This window comes from Tachyglossus aculeatus, unplaced genomic scaffold (assembly GCF_015852505.1).
Source record: "Tachyglossus aculeatus isolate mTacAcu1 unplaced genomic scaffold, mTacAcu1.pri SUPER_34, whole genome shotgun sequence".
Classification (NCBI taxonomy): Eukaryota; Metazoa; Chordata; class Mammalia; order Monotremata; family Tachyglossidae; genus Tachyglossus; species Tachyglossus aculeatus.
Genome location: NW_024044839.1, coordinates 1,746,327 through 1,764,199, shown reverse-complemented (window position 1 = coordinate 1,764,199; position 17,873 = coordinate 1,746,327). Strand labels below are relative to the sequence as shown.

The following is a 17,873-nucleotide window of genomic DNA, read 5'->3' as shown; positions in this document are numbered from 1 at the left end:
AAACCGACACGCGGAGTCCAATTCCTGGCAAACTTCCCGAGGCCTTTCATTTTCCCCCATGGAGCGATGGAGCGTTACTGTGCGCTCCTCGGGCCTCGGCCTTCCCCAGGCCTCCTTCCTGCTTCCTTGGGCTCCCTCTGTCACTCCCTCAACCCCTCGCTCCATGCCCACTGTTCACTGTTCACTTTGGCCAAGTCCAACCGGCCTGGCCTGGGAGGTGGGGGGCCACCGGACACGGCTCCAGGGCGTCCTGGAGGGGAGGTGGCTTCGGGGCAATCGCCCTTGCCCACCCCCTCTCCACGGCTGCCCCAACGCCCTGCCTTGTGGCTCCTTGGGGATTGGCAGGCGGGGCCTTGGAGGAAGCTTCCTGCCATGTGGCTGTGAGTCACTCCAGTCCCTCTGTCCCCCTGGGAGGGGAGGAGAGGGGGAGAGAGAGAAAAAGAGAGACAGAGAGAGAGAACAGGCCCAGGGAAGGCAGACAAACTGTGTCCCCAAGCAAGCTACAGTCTCCCTGGGCCAAGAGTCCTGACCCCCTCGTGGCCCAGGAGAGGGTGGGGGTCCCCAGTGCCCTCTGGCTGCCCCATCCTCTCGCTGTCACTCAAGGAGACCCCAGGCCAGTCACAACCCCAAGTGGGGAGAGGGGACTGCGGGCACATCAGCTGTGTGCACACGCAGACACCCCGCCCCACACGCATGCGTCACCCTGTCCCCTGTGAGCTCTCTTCCCTCGTCACGCCTGCTGGCTCCCACGGGCAAGATCTCTCAGTCCAGCTGAGAGCACACAGGGCTCACAGGGCACGGAGACGCAGCCCGGGCACAAGCTAACGGGCCAGAGGGGCCCTGAGGGATGGGTCCGGAGCAGTACCAAGAGCCCAATCCGTACCCCAGGCGGCCCGCGTGGACACTGGACAGGCAGGCACCTGAGGCGTGTTTGGCCTGGCACGTCGATATGACCCAACGACATCACACACTCTTTAGCAGAAGTCCGCATGAGTTCGCTTGGATCTACCGGGCTTCAGCCCGACAGGACCCGGACAGAAGGGAGCCGGACCGGCTGGGAACCGGCCGGCCAGCCCTCCGGGGGAGCCCCCTCTCACTGTGGCCGGTCTACCGGGCTCTATTTGGGCACCCTGGCTTTGCCTGCTCCCCCCTCCATCGCTCATCTGGCTCCCAGGGCTTCGGCCACCACCTCGAGGCAGATACCACCTGAACCCACCCCTCCTGCCCCGACCTCTGACCCCACCTGCAAACCCTCATCTCCTCCTGCACCGGGTACCTCTCCTCTTGGGCGACCCGCCAGCCCCTCCAACTCAGTCCGTCTCCTCCGCCAGTCTCACTTTCCCCACTAACTCTCCCACTTCAGGTGGTCTGGCCGCCACCCCAGCATCCCCCTCAACGTCCCGCGGTCCTTCGGTTCTCACAATCTTCCTGCGCACCCTCTCCCGGCTCTCTCCGTTCCTTCTCCGTCCAAACTGTGGCCGGCTCTGGTCGGAGCGCGTCTAAGCCCTGTTACACGGGCCTCCTTGGGAGCCCCTCTGCCTGCCAGTTCCCCCTTTGTCCCCGTCCCCTATCCCCACGCGCTGCCACGCACACGTATCCCAGGAGCCACCGCAGCCCCCAGGCCCAAAATCACCTCCAAGACGGCCGAAAGGAGAATGTGGCGTTCACCTGCTTGCCCCATGGTCCAGCCTCGAACCAGGCAAGCCTCTAGCTGGCGCCCGCGGCCTTGGAGAGCATGGAAGATCACCTGGAAGGTACACGCACACACAAGCGCACACACACACAACACACACTGCTGTAACCTCCACTGCAACGAACCGCTGTTTTCCAAAGACCACCACACCCAAAGGTGGGTTACCCGGATCCCTGGATTTGGGGGAGGGGAATGTGGCCCGATGTCTCCTCTGGGCCAGGAAAAGCGGCCGGGGGCAGAGGAGAATATGGCTGGCTCCTTGGAAGGGGGAGGTGGCCGGGCCGGGGAGCGACAGGGAAGTTTCCGATCTCCTGGGTCCAGGCTCTCCCCTCCCCCATCACCTGGCCCCCGCCAGGCTCCACGAGCCCAGGAAATGAGAAGTGGCCATTGAGGGACGGTTTCTCCATTGCTTCCCCCCCCCACCCCCGCATGACCCTGCGTCCAGCGATCAGACTCTCTCTCCTCCGCTGTCAGAGACAAGGGGCCAGCGCGGCCTCCCGCAACCCCCCTCAACCCGGCCCACGCTCCCCACGCCCGTACCTGGTGCCGAGTGCCCGCAGAGACACCGCTGCCCCCTTCTCCAGCCCTGCCACCTGCTGCTTCCCTTGCCACCTCCCCGGCTCAGCCCCTTCAGCCTTCAGCCCCTCGCTGCTCTTGTCTCCCCTTCCCCTGCCCAAGGTCACGAGTCCCGAGACGGATACATTTGGGCTCATCTCAGCCCATGGGAGCCTGGGGTTGGTTCGTTACTGTGTCCTAACAGGGCAGCCTGCTTTGCCGGGGGAGGTTTTCATTCTTCCACAGAATGAATGGAGGCCTCAGAACCTCCCTCCTCCGGCAGACTAACCCAGGCGGTGCTGAATCTGACTTGGGACGATCCCCGGGGTCCATCGCCTGCCTCGCCCTCCCACCCCGATCCATCACCTGTCCCTCCGTCATCCCCCCACCCCCCAGTGGGTTCATCATCCGTCCTAAACAATGGGACCAGGGGAGGTGGGGGGTGTGTGTGTGCCTTTAGTGCAGCCAGTTTTCACACCTGCCTGCACATTTGGCAGGAGGAGGGAATGAGCACCCAGTTGGGGAGAGCTGAGAGTGTGCACACAAGGAAGGGGGTCCCAGAGCCCACCAGATGGGAGTGGCAGCAGTTGGCCCAGGTTGCTGGTTAGAGAAGCAGAGGGGCTGGGGGCTTGCCCTGCTCAGCAGGACTGGCCTTTGGCAACTGGGTGAAGGGTTTTGGCATCTCCCTCCCTGGGCCTTCACACATACGCACACACATTCACACAGGCAGGGAAGATGCGGTGGGCAAGGCAGCCAGGGAGGGTGAAGCAAGCATGTGAGGCCAGGGGGTCAAGCAAACAGATGGTGTCGGTGTCAGCCTGGACATGAATTTCCCAAGCCTGGAGGCTGAGGGGTGGGAATTGGGGAGGGAGGAGATGGGAGAGGAGACGCCGGGGGAAGAGCCAGGCCCCCAAAGGAGGCCGGCAGGAAGACTTCGTATCGTGCACATGCGGTCCCCATGGCGGCGAAAGTAGATGGCTGTACGGATGCACAAGGAAACGCATCCAAAAGCCTCAGTGTGGACCCTGGCCAACCGCTAATAGGGCAAAGAACCTGCCTTGACCAGCAGTTCGCCAAAGGGAGAGACCGGATGGGTCTGAGCCATCCACCCAACGTCCAACCTGCTCACCGCACCTCCATCTCATCCCTCTTGCCGCCGACCCGCCGCCCTCGTCCTCCCTCGGGGCTGGGACTCCCTCCCCCTTCCCATCTGACAGACCACTGCCCTCCCCACTTTCAGAGACTCAGTAAAATCCCATCTCCTCCAAAAGACCTTCCTCACTTCCTCTCCTCCCTCTCCTTTCTGCATCATTGCCCTTGAGCTTGTATCTGTCCCCTTACAGCACCTGATAGTCCGTAATTCATTTACTGATATTAACATCTGTCCCTCTAGACTGCAAGCTCCCTGAGAACAGGGAACACATCTACCAAATCTATTATGCTGTGCTCTCTGCACACAAGAAGCGCCCAATAAATGCCATAAATGGATCAATTATGCTGGTCCTCCCAGCTCACTGGCCGCCTAAGCCAGGGCGGCCAATCATGTGCTTCACCCCGCATCCAGTGTCCAGCCCTCCTGTCCCCTGCCTGGCACGGCTGCATCTCCAGACTCCAGCATTCAGCGTTCATACTGTCCAACGGCAAGTAGCCTCCCTCCACCGCCGTGGCTCCTGCCGTCAAGTGCCGAGGCTCAGAAGTGGACCCCGCGCATACGGGGACCCGGGGGAAGGGGCAACACCTTCCGCTCTGGCACGAGCCAGGGAAGTGGGGGGGTCCGCTCTAGGTTGGGTGGATACGGTCACAAAGACTTCCACGAAACGTCCCAGGAGATGCCATCACGGGACGCCACATGAGTGGTGAGGTCACGGGTGAGGGGGGGTCTGTTCAGGGGAAGGGGCACCTCAGGGCGCATAGTCAATGGTTGAGCACTTCAAAGCGCCTGCACCCCCTGCCTCCCGCCCACACCCCTTTTTCCCAAGCTGGACACAGTGCCCGCCTGCCTTCCCAAGGGCCAGGGAGCGTGATGGTTCCGGAGTGACCCGCTCTGGGCCCAGGGTGACTTCGGTGTGTCACTGTGGGCACAGACGGTAGAACGTGATGACATCATACGGAAAGGAAGGGGGCGGCAGGTTCTCCCACCTCGGGGCAATCCCAGTGTCTTGAAGCCAAGCCAGCCCTTCGGCCGCTTCCGGACGAGGATCGGGTCTGCGGGACGGCTGGCGAGGCCCCAAGTGCCCGCCCAGGTCCCCCCCCTCGGGCCCCCGGGATCCAGGAATCCGGCCGGACGAGCACCTACCTTGTCCTGTCATGTCCCCGAGGCTCCGAAGGGATCCGCCGGAGCGCCTCGTGATCCCTAAAGTCAACAAGGCAGAGGTCACGCTTCTGGCTGAGCTGAGGCAGCATTTCCTGGGGCCCCCGCGGGGGCCGGGGCTCGTCAGGGTTGGGACCGACCGGATCACCGTCCCCCCACCCTCCTGGCTTCAGCTCGCTCTTCCACACCCCGTCCCACCCAAGACCAGCCTCCTCCTGCCCAGCCGGGAGCCTGGATCCAGGCCACCAGGTGCTGAAGGGATTCCAGGCAGTGGGTCCGTCCCGGTGACCCCCAGTGGGCCGGTTCCGCATTAAGGGCGGCCTTGGGGGTCCGTGTTCTGGGGGGGCGTGAGCCCCGTTGGACCTCCCCGTCCACCTTGGAGCCACCCTAAACCCCTGGATCTGCCCTACCCGCCCAGCCTCCGGGAGTCCCGGGGACTCCTACCCCCACCTCCACCCCTCCAGACTTTGGAAGTCTTAAGAGTCCAGCTGGCCTGAATCACAAGGGTTTCAAAACCGGCCTGCGACTCAGGGGCAGCTCCTTGTTTGTTTTATGGTACTTGTTAAGCAAATATTGTTCTAAGCTCTGGAGTAAGTACAAGTCCACTTGGTCAGACCCAAGCCTGGTCCTGCAGAGGGCTCAGCCTGAAGTGGCAGGGAGACTCCCTGTCCCGCAGGAGGCTCACAATCCTAAGTGGGACGGAGAACGGATACTGAATCCCCATTTCACAGTTGAGGCAACTGAGCCCCAGAGAAGTGAAGTGACTTGCTCAGGGTCACACAGCTAGCCATCGGCATAGCCGGGGTGAGAACCCAAGTCCTCTGATTTCCAGGCCTGGGCTCTTTCCACTAGACCACGCTGCTTCCCCTGCTCCTTGGGGCCGGGGCACCATTTGAGAAGCAGCGTGGCCCAGTGGAAAGCGCCCGGGCTTTGGAGTCAGAGGTTATGGGTTCAAATCCCCGCTCCGCCAATTGTCAGCTGTGTGACTTTGGGCAAGTCACTTAACTTCTCTGGGCCTCAGTTCCCTCATCTGTAAAGTGGGGATGAAGACTGTGAGACCCCTGTGGGACAACTTGATCACCTTGTAACCTCCCCACCGCTTAGAACAGGGCTCTGCGCATAGTAAGCGCTTAATAAATGCCATTGGTACTATTATTATTATTTTGTCCTACTTTCCCCAATCCCTAGGATGGTGTCTTCCCGGGGTCAGGGGGACCCTGGAGAAATCCTGTGACGGCCTGCCTGCTTGGCAGGGCTGACTCCCGGATGGGGGTGTGGCCCTGTAACAGGCCCTTAGGGGCCCTCTTCGGAACAAAGCACTGGGCTCCTGTTCATCTTTTAATCCGGGTTTCTAATTAGAACACTTACTAAGTGCCTCTTCCTCAGAAGAGCTGGGGTCGATCCAGGAGGATGGGCTCAGATCCCATCAGCTCCCCACCCCTCACAGGGCTCACAGTCCACCCACACAGTTCACGGGCCGAGGGAGAGTGGGACCTCACTCTTCATTTTACAGATGAGGAAACTGAGGCTCAGAGAGGGGGCATGACTTGCCCCACGTGACACAGCAGGCCAGAGGCAGAGCTGGGACTGGAACGGGGATCCTATCCCTCTAGACTGCAAGCTTCTTGGGGGCAGGGCAGGGAAGCAGCATGGCTCAGTGGAAAGAGTACGGGCTTTGGAGTCAGAGGTCATCATCAATCGTATTTATTGAGCGCTTACTGTGTGCAGAGCACTGTACTAAGCGCTTGGGAAGTACAAGTTGGCAACATATAGAGACGGTCCCTACCCAACAGCGGGCTCACTCGGCCTCCATGAGGTAACCCGGCAAGCCCACCTGCCCTGTGTACCTCCTTCTGGGTGCCAAAGAAGGCAGAGGCGGGACCCATGTGGTGCAGCAAGGCCCCGGTTTCAAACCATCAATGGCATCTATTACTTTTTTTATGGAATTTGTTCAGCGCTTCCAATATGCCAAGCACTGCACTAAGCACTTAGGTAGATCCAAGCTAATCAGGTTGGACACAGTCCCTGTCCCACAGGGGGCTCACGCTCTTAAACCCCATTTTACAGAGGAGGGCACTGAGGCTCGGAGAAGTGAAGTTCCTTGCCCGAGATCACCTAGCGCAAGTGGACTGTGAGCCCACTGTTGGGTAGGGACTGTCTCTATATGTTGCCAATTTGTACTTCCCAAGCACTTAGTACAGTGCTCTGCACATAGTAAGCGCTCAATAAATACGATTGATGATGATGAGGATGGAGAAGCCGGTACGACAGCACTTATTGAGCACTTGCTGTGCCCAGAGCACTGTACCAAGTCCAATACAACGGAGTTGGTGGCCATGTTCCCCACCCACAAGGTTTTCCCATAGGGCCGGACGTCTGTTCTCTCCCCAGACTGCCCATATTCCCTCCGGGGAGCCTGGGCTCCGGCCTTGCCCCTCGCCCCCCGCGCCCAGCGCAGATGCAGGACGAAGGAGAGCCTGTGTGTAGCTCTACAGAGACGGGTGGTTTCTTTTTCACTTGGGGCAGGGCTGTGGCCACCACTGTTTAAACAACCCCAGCACCACCCAGGCCTCCTCCGGCACCTCTCTCCTCTCAAAGGTGCCCATTCACAGCCGCGCTCAGCATCCCAGCATCCCTCATCTGCCCCCGACAGGCGCGGGGGAGGAGGGGGGCCCTTCTCCCTGCCCTCCGGGCGCAGAAAGCGAGGCTCCCGGAAGGCGACGGACTTTCCCCAGGTCACCCAGAAAGCCCAGGGTGAAGAATCCAGGCCTCCTTCCTCATGGCCCTGGGCCCCTCCTTCGGCTCCTCCCCGCTTCTTTTAGTTTTAAATGGTATTTGTTCAGTGCTTACTATGTCCCAGGCACTGTACTAAGCGCTGGGGTAGATACAAGACAGTCAGGTCGGACACAGTCCGTGTCCCACACGGGGCTCCCAGTCTTAATCCCGATTTTACAGATGAGGTCACTGAGGCCCAGAGATGTAAAGTGAGTTTCCCAAGGCCACGCAACAGACAAGCGGCAGAGTCGGCTTTAGAACCCAGGTCTTTCTGACTCCCAGGTGCCCATGCTCTATCCCCTAGGCCGCACTCCTTCTCTGGGCACTTCAGCCCATACTCCCTGCCGCTGCCTGGTTCCTCCTCCTGAAACCTCGCTCGCCTCAGGCCTCACCTCCCACCCTCCAAGGGCTGCCCACCTCCGTCCACACTGAGCAAAGCCTCCTTTCCACTGGCTTCCAGGCTCTCCAGCACGGCGGGCGGCTCTCCTCAGCCCCCACCGCCTCCCGGCTCACGCTCTTCATTCCTCCCAAACCCGCCTCCCGCCTCTAATTCACTTTGGTCTCAGCCACCTCCGACCCGCCCCACCTCCAACCCCGTGCCCGCTAGACCTCAGCCCGGCCCACCTTCAAAGCCCTCCCCGACTGAGTCTAAATACCCCAAATCTTACCAACCCATCAGTCCCCGCTTGCATTTTGGGATCTAAGCTCAACCTCAGCACATTTCCCTACGGATCTGCAAGGTTACGCGCGGTGACACTGAATCAATCAATCAATCAATCGTATTTATTGAGCGCTTACTATGTGCAGAGCACTGTACTAAGCGCTTGGGAAGTACAAATTGGCAACATATAGAGACAGTCCCTACCCAACAGTGGGCTCACAGTCTAAAAGGGGGAGACAGGGAACAAAACCAAACATACTAACAAAATAAAATAAATAGAATAGATATGTACAAGTAAAATAAATAAATAAATAAATAAATAGAGTAATAAAAATGTACAAACATATATACATATATACAGGTGCCGTGGGGAAGGGAAGGAGGTAAGATGGGGGGGAAGACACTGAAGACAAAAGCAGGGGCTTATTGGGGTGGGGGCTGCGCTACCATCTGACAAGAGCCTCAGGCCTGGGAGAGGAGGCGAGATGCAACATAGGATACACTCGATCCCATGACCGCTGGCTCCAGGACTGAAGTGAGCGCTCAATTAGTACCATCGACTGATTGTAGTGGCAGCAGTAGCACTCCCTAAGCACCCGCTAGGTGCGATGCCCTGTACTAAGCGCTCAGGAAGCACCAAAGAGCACAAAGGCACGGGTCTGGGAGTTAAAAGACCCAGGTTTTGCCCTTAGCCTGCTGGGTGACCTTGGGCAAACCACTGCCTGGCCCCGGTGCCCCCCTTCGGCCTGCTCGCCCACCGAACCAAGCCACTTTGGGGCAGTGGGGGTGGGGAGAAACCAGCATGGGCGTTGGGTTTCTGGGGCCGGCTTGTGTTCGATTTACACTGTGTATTTTCCTCAACTGAAAGGACTCGTGCTCCACAGTGCCAGTCTGTCTCTGGCACGGAGAAAACGCAGAACATTTTCCGTTATTAAGAGAAAGTTGGGGGGGGAGCACAAAATCTCAAACCCCCAAACCTCAAGGCCCACGCCCCTGCCCAGACAAGAGAGGCCTTCCTTCCCCTCCCCTCCTTTTCCCTCACCCTTGGCAGGCCCAGGGCCAACAGCGCAGGGCTTGGGTGGGCAATGGAGGGGGGGGCTGCAGTGGCCTAGAAAAAGGACTGACACCCCACTTTGCCACCCAGACAGCCTGCTGCTTCTAACCACGGTTTAAAAATAGAGCAGGAGGAGGAGTAAGAGGGAGGGAAGGAAAAGGGGCACTAAGCAAATGCTTTGCACCACTCCTGCCCCTCTTTTTAGCAGGTCCTCAGAAGGGCCTGGAAAGAAGTCAGGCAAAGCCCTAAAAAAACCCCGAGGCATGCCCTGAATACCACAGCTCAGGGTTGCCAACTTGTACTTCCCAAGCGCTTAGTACAGTGCTCTGCACACAGTAAATGCTCAATAAATACGATTGATTGACTGATTGATTGCAGGGGCATTGAGACTCGGAGCCTGGCATGGAGTGGGAGGGGCTGCTGAGCAGAGCCATCCCCTGGGAATCCTGCTGGGTGCTTGGGACCCACTGAGGGGGAAGTGGTGGGAAGGGGCTCCCTGGGAGAGGACATCGGTGCCCCACCCTCACCCCCATCCCCAGGTTGGACGCAGGAAGCCCTCCATGATTTATTCCCCACGCTCTCACTGCATCGACCCAACAGCCACCCTTAGTGCTTATGTATTGTATTCCTCTCCTCTGCACTGATGGTCCCTCTAGACCTTAAGCTCGTTCTGGGCAGGGAACACATCTGCTAATTTTGTGGTACTGGGCTCTCCCAAGCACTTTCTGCATAGAACAGGCGCTAAATAAACACCACTGCTTGATTGGTTCTTTGATGATGGATTTGTTTCTCTCACCCTGATAAAATTGCGCTTTGTTTTTATGGTATTTATTAAGCGCTTACTACGTTCCAGGCAGCGTACTAACACAAAGGTAGATACAAGCAAACCAGGCTGGACACAGTCCAGGTCCCACACAGAGCTAACCAGGGAGGACACAGTTCCCTCAAGGGGAGAGAGAGAACAGGTAGTGAATGAAGCTCTATTTTACAGAGGAGGAAAACGAGGCCCAGAGAAATGACTTGCCCAAGGTCACCCAGCAACTGACGGAGCCAGGACTAGAAGCCACATGCTCTATTTCTCAGGTCCTGGCTCTTTCCCCTAGGCCTTCGGGCAGTACTCACAATCCCCTCCCCCAGTGCAGGCTGGGCAGCCGGCCTGGGCTTCCTCCCAGGTGCCTCTTTTTTTTAATGGGATTTGTTAAGCGCTTACTATGTGCCAGGCACCGCTCTAAGTACCGGGGCAGATACAAGCTAATCAGGTTGGACACAGTCCCTGTCCCAACCTGGGCTCACAGTCTTGATCCCCATTTTCCAGATGAGGACACTGAGGCCCAGAGAAGTGAAGCGGCTTGTCCAAGGTCCCACAGCAGACAAGTGGAAGAGCCAGAACTAGAACCCGGGTCCTTCTGACTTCGGGGCCTGAGCTCTATCCACTGGGCCATGCTTTTTCTCAGGGACAGGCGCATGTGTACACACTGGGATCCTTTTCCCCCTACTTGTGGGGGGGGGGGGGGGGGGTGTACACACACACACACCCCACACACAATTTCTGGCACCTATTGGGTGCAGAGTGGATAGATGGAACGGGTGGCGGGGCAGGGAGACCCCTCAGGGCGCAGAGCAGGTAGGTGGGATGGGTGGCAGGACAGGGGGAGCCCCAGGCAGTGGCAGGCACAGCTTCCGGGAGGGAGGGAGGGGCGGGCAGGCCGGTCAGGCCCCTGACCGGTGGCGTTCCTGACTCAGAGCCTGGCCGGGAACCCTGGCAATCCCAGGATGTGGTCGCCAGGCTGCTCAGTGACCCCAGACACCAAGGAGGGGAAGGGGAGGCAGGGCAGGGGGAAAGGGGAGGTACTTGAGGTGCTGATTGTGTCAATCCATGAGTGAGAGGTAAGCACGCTGGCTGAGTGCCCCAAGAGAGTGTAAGTAGCTTGGGGGGCAGAGGGGACATGTTTTGGGGAAGGGGAGTTGGGGGGGAAGGGTAGGGCCGCTCTGCTCTCCAGGCCCAAGGGCTTCATGAAGAATCGGCGCCCCGACGAGCTTGGATGTGAGGAGACAAGGAGAAAACCTTGGCAACGGGGAAAATCTTGCCTATCCTCGCCCACATCCTCCCTCTGGCCTGGAATTCTCTCCCCCTTCACATCCGGCATACCACGTCTCTCCTCATCTTCAAAGCCCTTCTCAATTCACACCTCCTCCAAGGGGCCTTCCCTGCCTGAGCTCTCTCTTTTCCCCTACTCGATCTACCGGATAACGGGACCCAGCAGGGGACGTCACCGGGAGGCTGGACCACGGGACCTTGGGGGCTCAGAGCACCGGGGCCAAAGGGGCAAAAATGCTTCTGACGCCCAGCCCAGGGGAGGAGCGAAGCCCTGGCAGACGGGCAGGAGTTGAACGCCCTCTGAACAGCCTCCCAGCCCCAATAACGACTGGCACAGCCTGCGGCCGGAACCGACACACCTGCTGTTTAAGCTCTGGCTGGAACATACTTCCTCCTCCTCTCTGCACATTACTCTAGTGTCCGTCTCCTCCACTAGACTGGAAGCTCCTTGAAGTTGGGGAGCACTGAACAAAGTGAGTGCTCAATAAATACAACTGATTAAGCCCCTGACAGGCACTCTCCTAAGGGGCAGGAGGCAGAGGAGAGAAGCTGCCCACCTGCAGTCTGTCGATCAGACAAGTGCAGGCATCGTTTGAGAGTCCCAGGGGGCCAAGAGGGGTTCTGGGGGACTGTTCCCAAGTCCGAGATTTCCGAAGCCGCCAGACTCCCCCAGGGTGGGGACTGGGGGCCGCAGGAGGGACTGAGACTGCTGGCTCCCAGCTGCTTGGCTCTGTCACCCAGATACACCAGGAATATGCCGGCATGGCCCTGGCAGGGCAGCAAGTGGGTTGGGAGGGCCTGGGGGCCGGCTGGGGGCAGGAAGCCAACTGCGACAGGAGAGGTGGGGCTGGGCCTCGGGCATCTGCAGCCCCCACATGCCCAGACCCTGGGGATACGACGGACATGGCCCCGGGCACTCCCAACTGCCCTTGAAACCTGGCTGGAAGCCACACACACCGGCCATCTCCAGCCTTCCTAGTCCTCCTCGTCCTCCTCTTCACAACCTTCCCCTTCTGGGCCCACCTGCCGAGCCTCTTCTTTCTCCCCAGGCGCCTCTCTGTGCCACTTGGCAAAGTCAACTTTCTATCCCGGGGTGCCCCCTTCCTCTCTAGGCCAGTTGGCTCAGCCTGGCCCTGCCCACACCCTGCTCCTGCCCCCAGCCCCATTATGGCACTCACCTGAGTAAGAGGATTTCTTCATGCTGCTGCTGCTGCTGGGCAAGGGGCATGGGAGGTGAACTCCGGGGGGGTGGCAGCTCCACAGGTTTCTGTTAATCCCAGGAGGGAGGACGAGAGGAAGGAGGAGGAAGAGGTAGAGGAGGAGGAGGAGGAGGAGTCTTGTGCCTGCGGGCTCCTACCTGCAAGGCGAGGCCCTCGCTCCTCCCTAGCCGGGCCCGGCCCGTGCCTGCCGCGCTGTCCCAAGTCTCCCCAGTCTTGCCAGTCTCCCGGTCCCCATCGTCCTCCGCTTACACCTCACCTGATGAGCAGCGTGCAGGATGGGCCGATCCATCGAGGCGGCGGGGGCCGGGGCACACAACTCCTCAATTCGAGATTCCCCTCTCCGTTCCCGGGGTGGCCTTTCCGCTCCCCGGGTCCGTCACGGGCCCGGCGGAGACTGATGGCCCTCGGTCACACGAGCCGGCCCCGTCCCGGCTCCCCGGCCCCTGCCCGGGACCCCCCAGCTCCCCTCCGCCGCCACCGATGGTTCGTCTCTTGGCAGCCAAGGCCAGGTTCAAAACCAAGGCCAGGGTTAAGTTCAAAGTGCGGCTGGCCGGGCTGGCTGGGGTGGCAATTAGGGGAAGGGCTGCGGTGGGCCCCTGCGCCCACCCCAGCCCAAAGCCCGACGGCCCACACCCACCATTTCCAGGGGGAGCAGGAAAGCCCCCTCCCAATCCACTCTTGTTTCAATCAATTAGTGGTCCTTACTGAGCGCTTACTGTGTGCACAGCACTGGACTGAGAGCTTGGGAAAGGACAATACAAACGGAGGTGGTAGAGTAGACTGTGAGCCCGCTGTTGGGTAGGGACCGTCTTTATAGGATGCCGACTTGTACTTCCCAAGCGCTTAGTACAGTGCTCTGCACACAGTAAGCGCTCAATAAATACGATTGAATGAATGAATGAATGAATTACCTGAGACACAGAGAAGTGAAGCGACTCGCCCAAGGTCACACGGCAGAAAAGGGGCAGAGCCAGGATTAGAACCCAGGTCCTTCTGACTCCCAGGCCCGTGGTCTATCCACTAGGCCATGCTGTTCCTCTAGGCCCGCTGTTGGGTAGGGACCGTCTCTACATGTTGCCAACTTGTACTTCCCAAGCGCTTAGTACAGTGCTCTGCACATAGTAAGCGCTCATTCTAGACTGTGAGCCCGTTGCTGGGTAGGGATTGTGTCTATTTGTTGCCGAATTGTACTTTCCAAGTGCTTAGTACAGTGCTCTGCACACAGTAAGCGCTCAATAAATACAATTGAATGAATGAATGAATAAATACGATTGAATGAATGAACACAATAGCTGCCCACAAAGACCTGGCCGTCTGCTGTGTGCTGAGCACTGTACTAAGCGCTAGGGAGAATACAATATAACAGAGCCGGTGAACACGATCCCTGCCCACAAAGAGCTGACAGTCTGCTATGTACAGAGCACTGTACTAAGCACTTGGGAAAGGACAACACAATAGAGTGGGTAGGCCGGATCCCTGCCCACAAGAAGCTGACAGTCTCCAGTCTCTCAGGCCCCGGGGACTAATTCCCCGCCCACAAGCCCATATGACCTCCAGTCAGCACCCCAAGAAGGGCCAGGGTCCTCCTTCTCCCTAGGACTCCATGATCGTTGAGAATTTGGGGCTCCTTTGACCTGGGAGTAATAGCACTGATAGTATTTATTGAGTCCAGAGCACTGTACTAAGCGCTGGGACAGAATACACCAGTCCAATCCAGGCAGGACCCTGGCCCTATCCCCTGCCCCCCACCCCTTCCCATTCAATCGTATTTATTGAGCGCTTACTGTGTGCAGAGCACTGTACTCCCTTCTCTGCAAGTCACTCAATCTCTCTGGGCCTCAGTATCCTCATTTTATTCCCAAGCACTTACTACAGTGCTCTGCACACAGTAATCACTTAATAAATGATTGATTGAAAGGCACAGGATACAATGAGATCCCCAGTGTCTCTTCATCTGAGATCGTGAGCCCCAAGGATGACGGGGGTTAAGTTGGATCTGATTATTCTGTAGCTATCTAACTCATTCATTCATTCAATCATATTTATTGAGCGCTTATTGTGTGCAGAGCACTGTACTAAGCACTTGGGAAAGTATAATATAAGAATAAACAGAAACATTCCCTGCCCAAGCTTATATCAATCAATCAATCAATCGTATTTATTGAGCGCTTACTGTGTGCAGAGCACTGTACTAAGCGCTTGGGAAGTACAAGTTGGCAACATATAAAGACAGTCCCTACCCAACAGTGCGCTCACAGTGGGCTTATAGTCTAATGCTTGGCACATGAGTGCTTCATTAATATTATAATCAGGGTTCCTGGAGCTATTCTTCAGATAGGGAAACTGAGGCATGAGATGAAGAAGGGCCTTCCCCTGGGGGAATGTCCTGTCCAGGTTGACTGACCTTAGAAGAGGTGAGAGGCAATATGGCTTAGTGAATAGAGCATGGGTCTGGGAATCAGAAGGACCTGGGTTCCAATCCCAGCTCTGCTACTAGTCTGCTGTGTGACCTGGGACAAGTCACTTCACTTCTCTGGGCCTCAGTGACCTCCTCTGTAACATGGGGATGAAGACTCAGAACCCCATATGGGACATGGACTGTGTCCAATCTGATTAGCGCTTAGTACAGTGCTTAACAAATACCATAAAAACAAAAGGTGGTCTTTTAGGGTCCACTGGGAACCTGAGGAAGGAAATGGCTTCCTGAGAGGGATGCGGGAGCTACCCTGTCCCCTCAGGACAGGGAAGCGTGTGCCGGCTTATTCCCGGAACTGGCTTACTTGCGCTCTCTGCTCCCTCCCCACCCTCTCCTCACTGCGCTGCTTCCAAACTGCCAGATTCCCGAGGCTACAAATATTCAAAAATGAATCATACCCACTCCCCTCTCCTCCCCTCCCCTCCCCTTTTGTCGCCGCAGGGCTCAGTCTTCCCGGATGGGATGGGATGGGATGGAATGGAGGCTTGGCTCGATTACCCTGGCCTCCTACATTCCCCTTCCCGGCCCCCCAAGCCCCTTTTCTGGTCCCCGGAGGAAATGTGATCAGCTGGCTTCCACCCCACAGGGGGCCAGGGAGGAGGGTGGGTGGGGAGAAGTCTTAATCCCCATTTTACAGATGAGAGATCTGAGGCTCAGAGAAGTTAAGTGACTTGCCCAAAGTCACACAGCTGACAAGTGGCGGAGCTGGGATTAGAACCCATGACCTCTGGCTCCCAAGCCTGGGCTCTTTCCACTGAGCCACGCTGCTTCTCTAAGTCTCGTAGGGGCAGGGACTGGGGGAGTGAGGAGTGTCTCCAACTCACCACATCTTCCCTCCCCGGCCCCAACACCCCCCCACACTGGTCCCGCCTCCCACGGGAGGTGGTTTTCCCTGCTGGCCTACCCAGCAGGGCCTCCCCTGCTCCCTGGCCTGGTTGGGGGCTTGGAGGTGGACTCATCCCCCACTCCCCACTCCCCTGGCACTCGGACAGCTGGGCACCCAGACCCACGCCCTCCCTGGGGGCAGCGCCCGAGGCAGGACTCAGGTCTCGGACCCCAGGTGGGGGGAGGGTGGCAGTCGCCTCACCATGAGATCCTGGGTGCGGGACTGGCTCTGGGTCTGACTTAGCCTGTGCCCACCCTAGGGTCTGGCACAAAGCAAGTGCTGACTAAATGCCATCCCTGGAAGTGGCGGTGACGCATCAGCTCCCTGGACAGGTTGGGGGCGGGGGGGAGCGGGGATGGGGTGGGTGTGAGGGGGCATCAAGAAGGCTTCTAACCCAAAGGTGGCAAGGGAAGGGGAAGTTAAAGGACAGCCATCTGTCCATTCGCCCGCCCGCGGGCTGGCCATTCTCCACAGTGCAGTGGGATGGGGAAAATCCCTTCGGCCTTCCAAGAGGAGAACCGTGGCGAGCCTTGGAATGGGCTGGAAGGCCCCACACAATCCCCCCCGCCCGACACGCCTGGGAAGAGAAGCTAGGAACTCCCATTGAAGCCCAGCTCCCCAGCTGGGACATTCATTCATTCATTCAATCGTATTTATTGAGCACTTACTGTGTGCAGAGCACTGTACTAAACGCTTGGGAAGTCCAAGTTGGCAACACATAGAGACGGTACCTACCCAACAACGGGCTCACGGTCTAGAAGGGGTACTGAATCCCCATTTTAAGGGATCCGTTCATTTTCACCTCAGTGCCATTTCCCCCCAAATGGTCAAGGTCTGGTTACCATGGAGACGGGGTCCCCGGGGCCTAGCACCCAGCTACCAATCAATCAATCAATCGTATTTATTGAGCGCTTACTGTGTGCACAGCACTGTACTAAGCGCTTGGGAAGTACAGGTTGGCAACATATAGAGACAGTCCCTACCCAACAGTGGGCTCACAGTCTAGAAGGGGGAGACAGAGAACGAAACCAAACATATTAACAAAATAAAATAAATAGAATAGATATGTACAAGTACAATAAATAAATAGAGTAATAAATATGTACAAACATATATACATATATACAGGTGCTGTGGGGAAGGGAAGGAGGTAAGACGGGGGGCTGGAGAGGGGGACGAGGGGGAGAGGAAGGAGGGGGCTCAGTCTGGGAAGGCCTCCTGCCAGCAGCTTGCCAGTCCCTCTGCCCGGGCTGTTCTGTAGGCGGTAATTAGAGTGGTACTTGTTAAGCACTTTCTAGGTGCCAAGGACTGTGCTAAATGCTGGGGTAGACACAACAAGATCATCAGGTCAGATGCATGGGGCTCACAGCCTAGGTAGACAGGAGAACAGGCACAGCCCCCATTTTACAGAAGAGGAAACTGAGGCCCAGAAAAGGGAAGTGACTTGCCCAAGGTCACAAGGCAAGCCAATGAGAAGCTGTGTGGCCTAGTTGAAAGAGCAGGGGCCTGGGAGTCAGAGGACCTGAGTTCTAATCCCAGCTCTGCCACTTGTCTGCTGTGTGACCTTGGGAAAGTTAATTCACTTCTCTGGGCCTCGATTATCATCATCATCATCATCAATCGTATTTATTGAGTGCTTACTGTGTGCAGAGCACTGTACTAAGCGCTTGGGAAGTACAAGTTGGCAACATATAGAGACGGACCCTACCCAACAGTGGGCTCACAGTCTAAAAGGGGGAGACGGAGAACAAAACCAAACATACTAACAACAAAATAAAATAAATAGAATAGATATGTACAAGCATATATACATATATACAGGTGCTGTGGGGAAGGGAAGGAGGTAAGATGGGGGGATGGAGAGGGGGACGAGGGGGAGAGGAAGGAAGGGGCTCAGTGTGGGAAGGCCTCCTGGAGGAGGTGAGCTCTCAGTAGGGCCTTGAAGGGAGGAAGAGAGCTAGCTTGGCGGATGGGCAGAGGGAGGGCATTCCAGGCCCGATTACCTCATCTATAAAATAATAATAATAATAATGATGGCATTTATTGAGCGCTTACTATGTGCAAAGCTCTGTTCTAAGCACTGGGGAGGTTACAAAGTGATCAGGTTGTCCCACGGGGGGCTCACAGTCTTCATCCCCATTTCA

At 57.6% G+C, this 17,873-nt stretch overlaps 1 protein-coding gene across 2 annotated transcripts in view; it reads right to left on the bottom strand.

The window, feature by feature from the left end:
• The window catches only part of SEPTIN9 (septin 9), a 128,639-nt gene extending 116,086 nt beyond the window's left edge, over positions 1 to 12,553 (bottom strand). Inside the window, exons 1-2 of one of the 2 annotated variants that reach the window (XM_038741979.1) lie at positions 12,505 to 12,553; positions 4,545 to 4,601 (exon numbers count right to left, since the gene is read on the bottom strand). In XM_038741979.1, coding sequence (XP_038597907.1) covers positions 4,545 to 4,557 — 13 coding nt within the window. In that variant the 5' untranslated portion in view covers positions 4,558 to 4,601; positions 12,505 to 12,553. Of the gene's footprint in view, positions 1 to 4,544; positions 4,602 to 12,325 lie in introns of both variants that reach the window. The other variant, XM_038741976.1, reaches the window with a different exon arrangement.
• Positions 12,554 to 17,873: the final 5,320 nt, after the last annotated feature.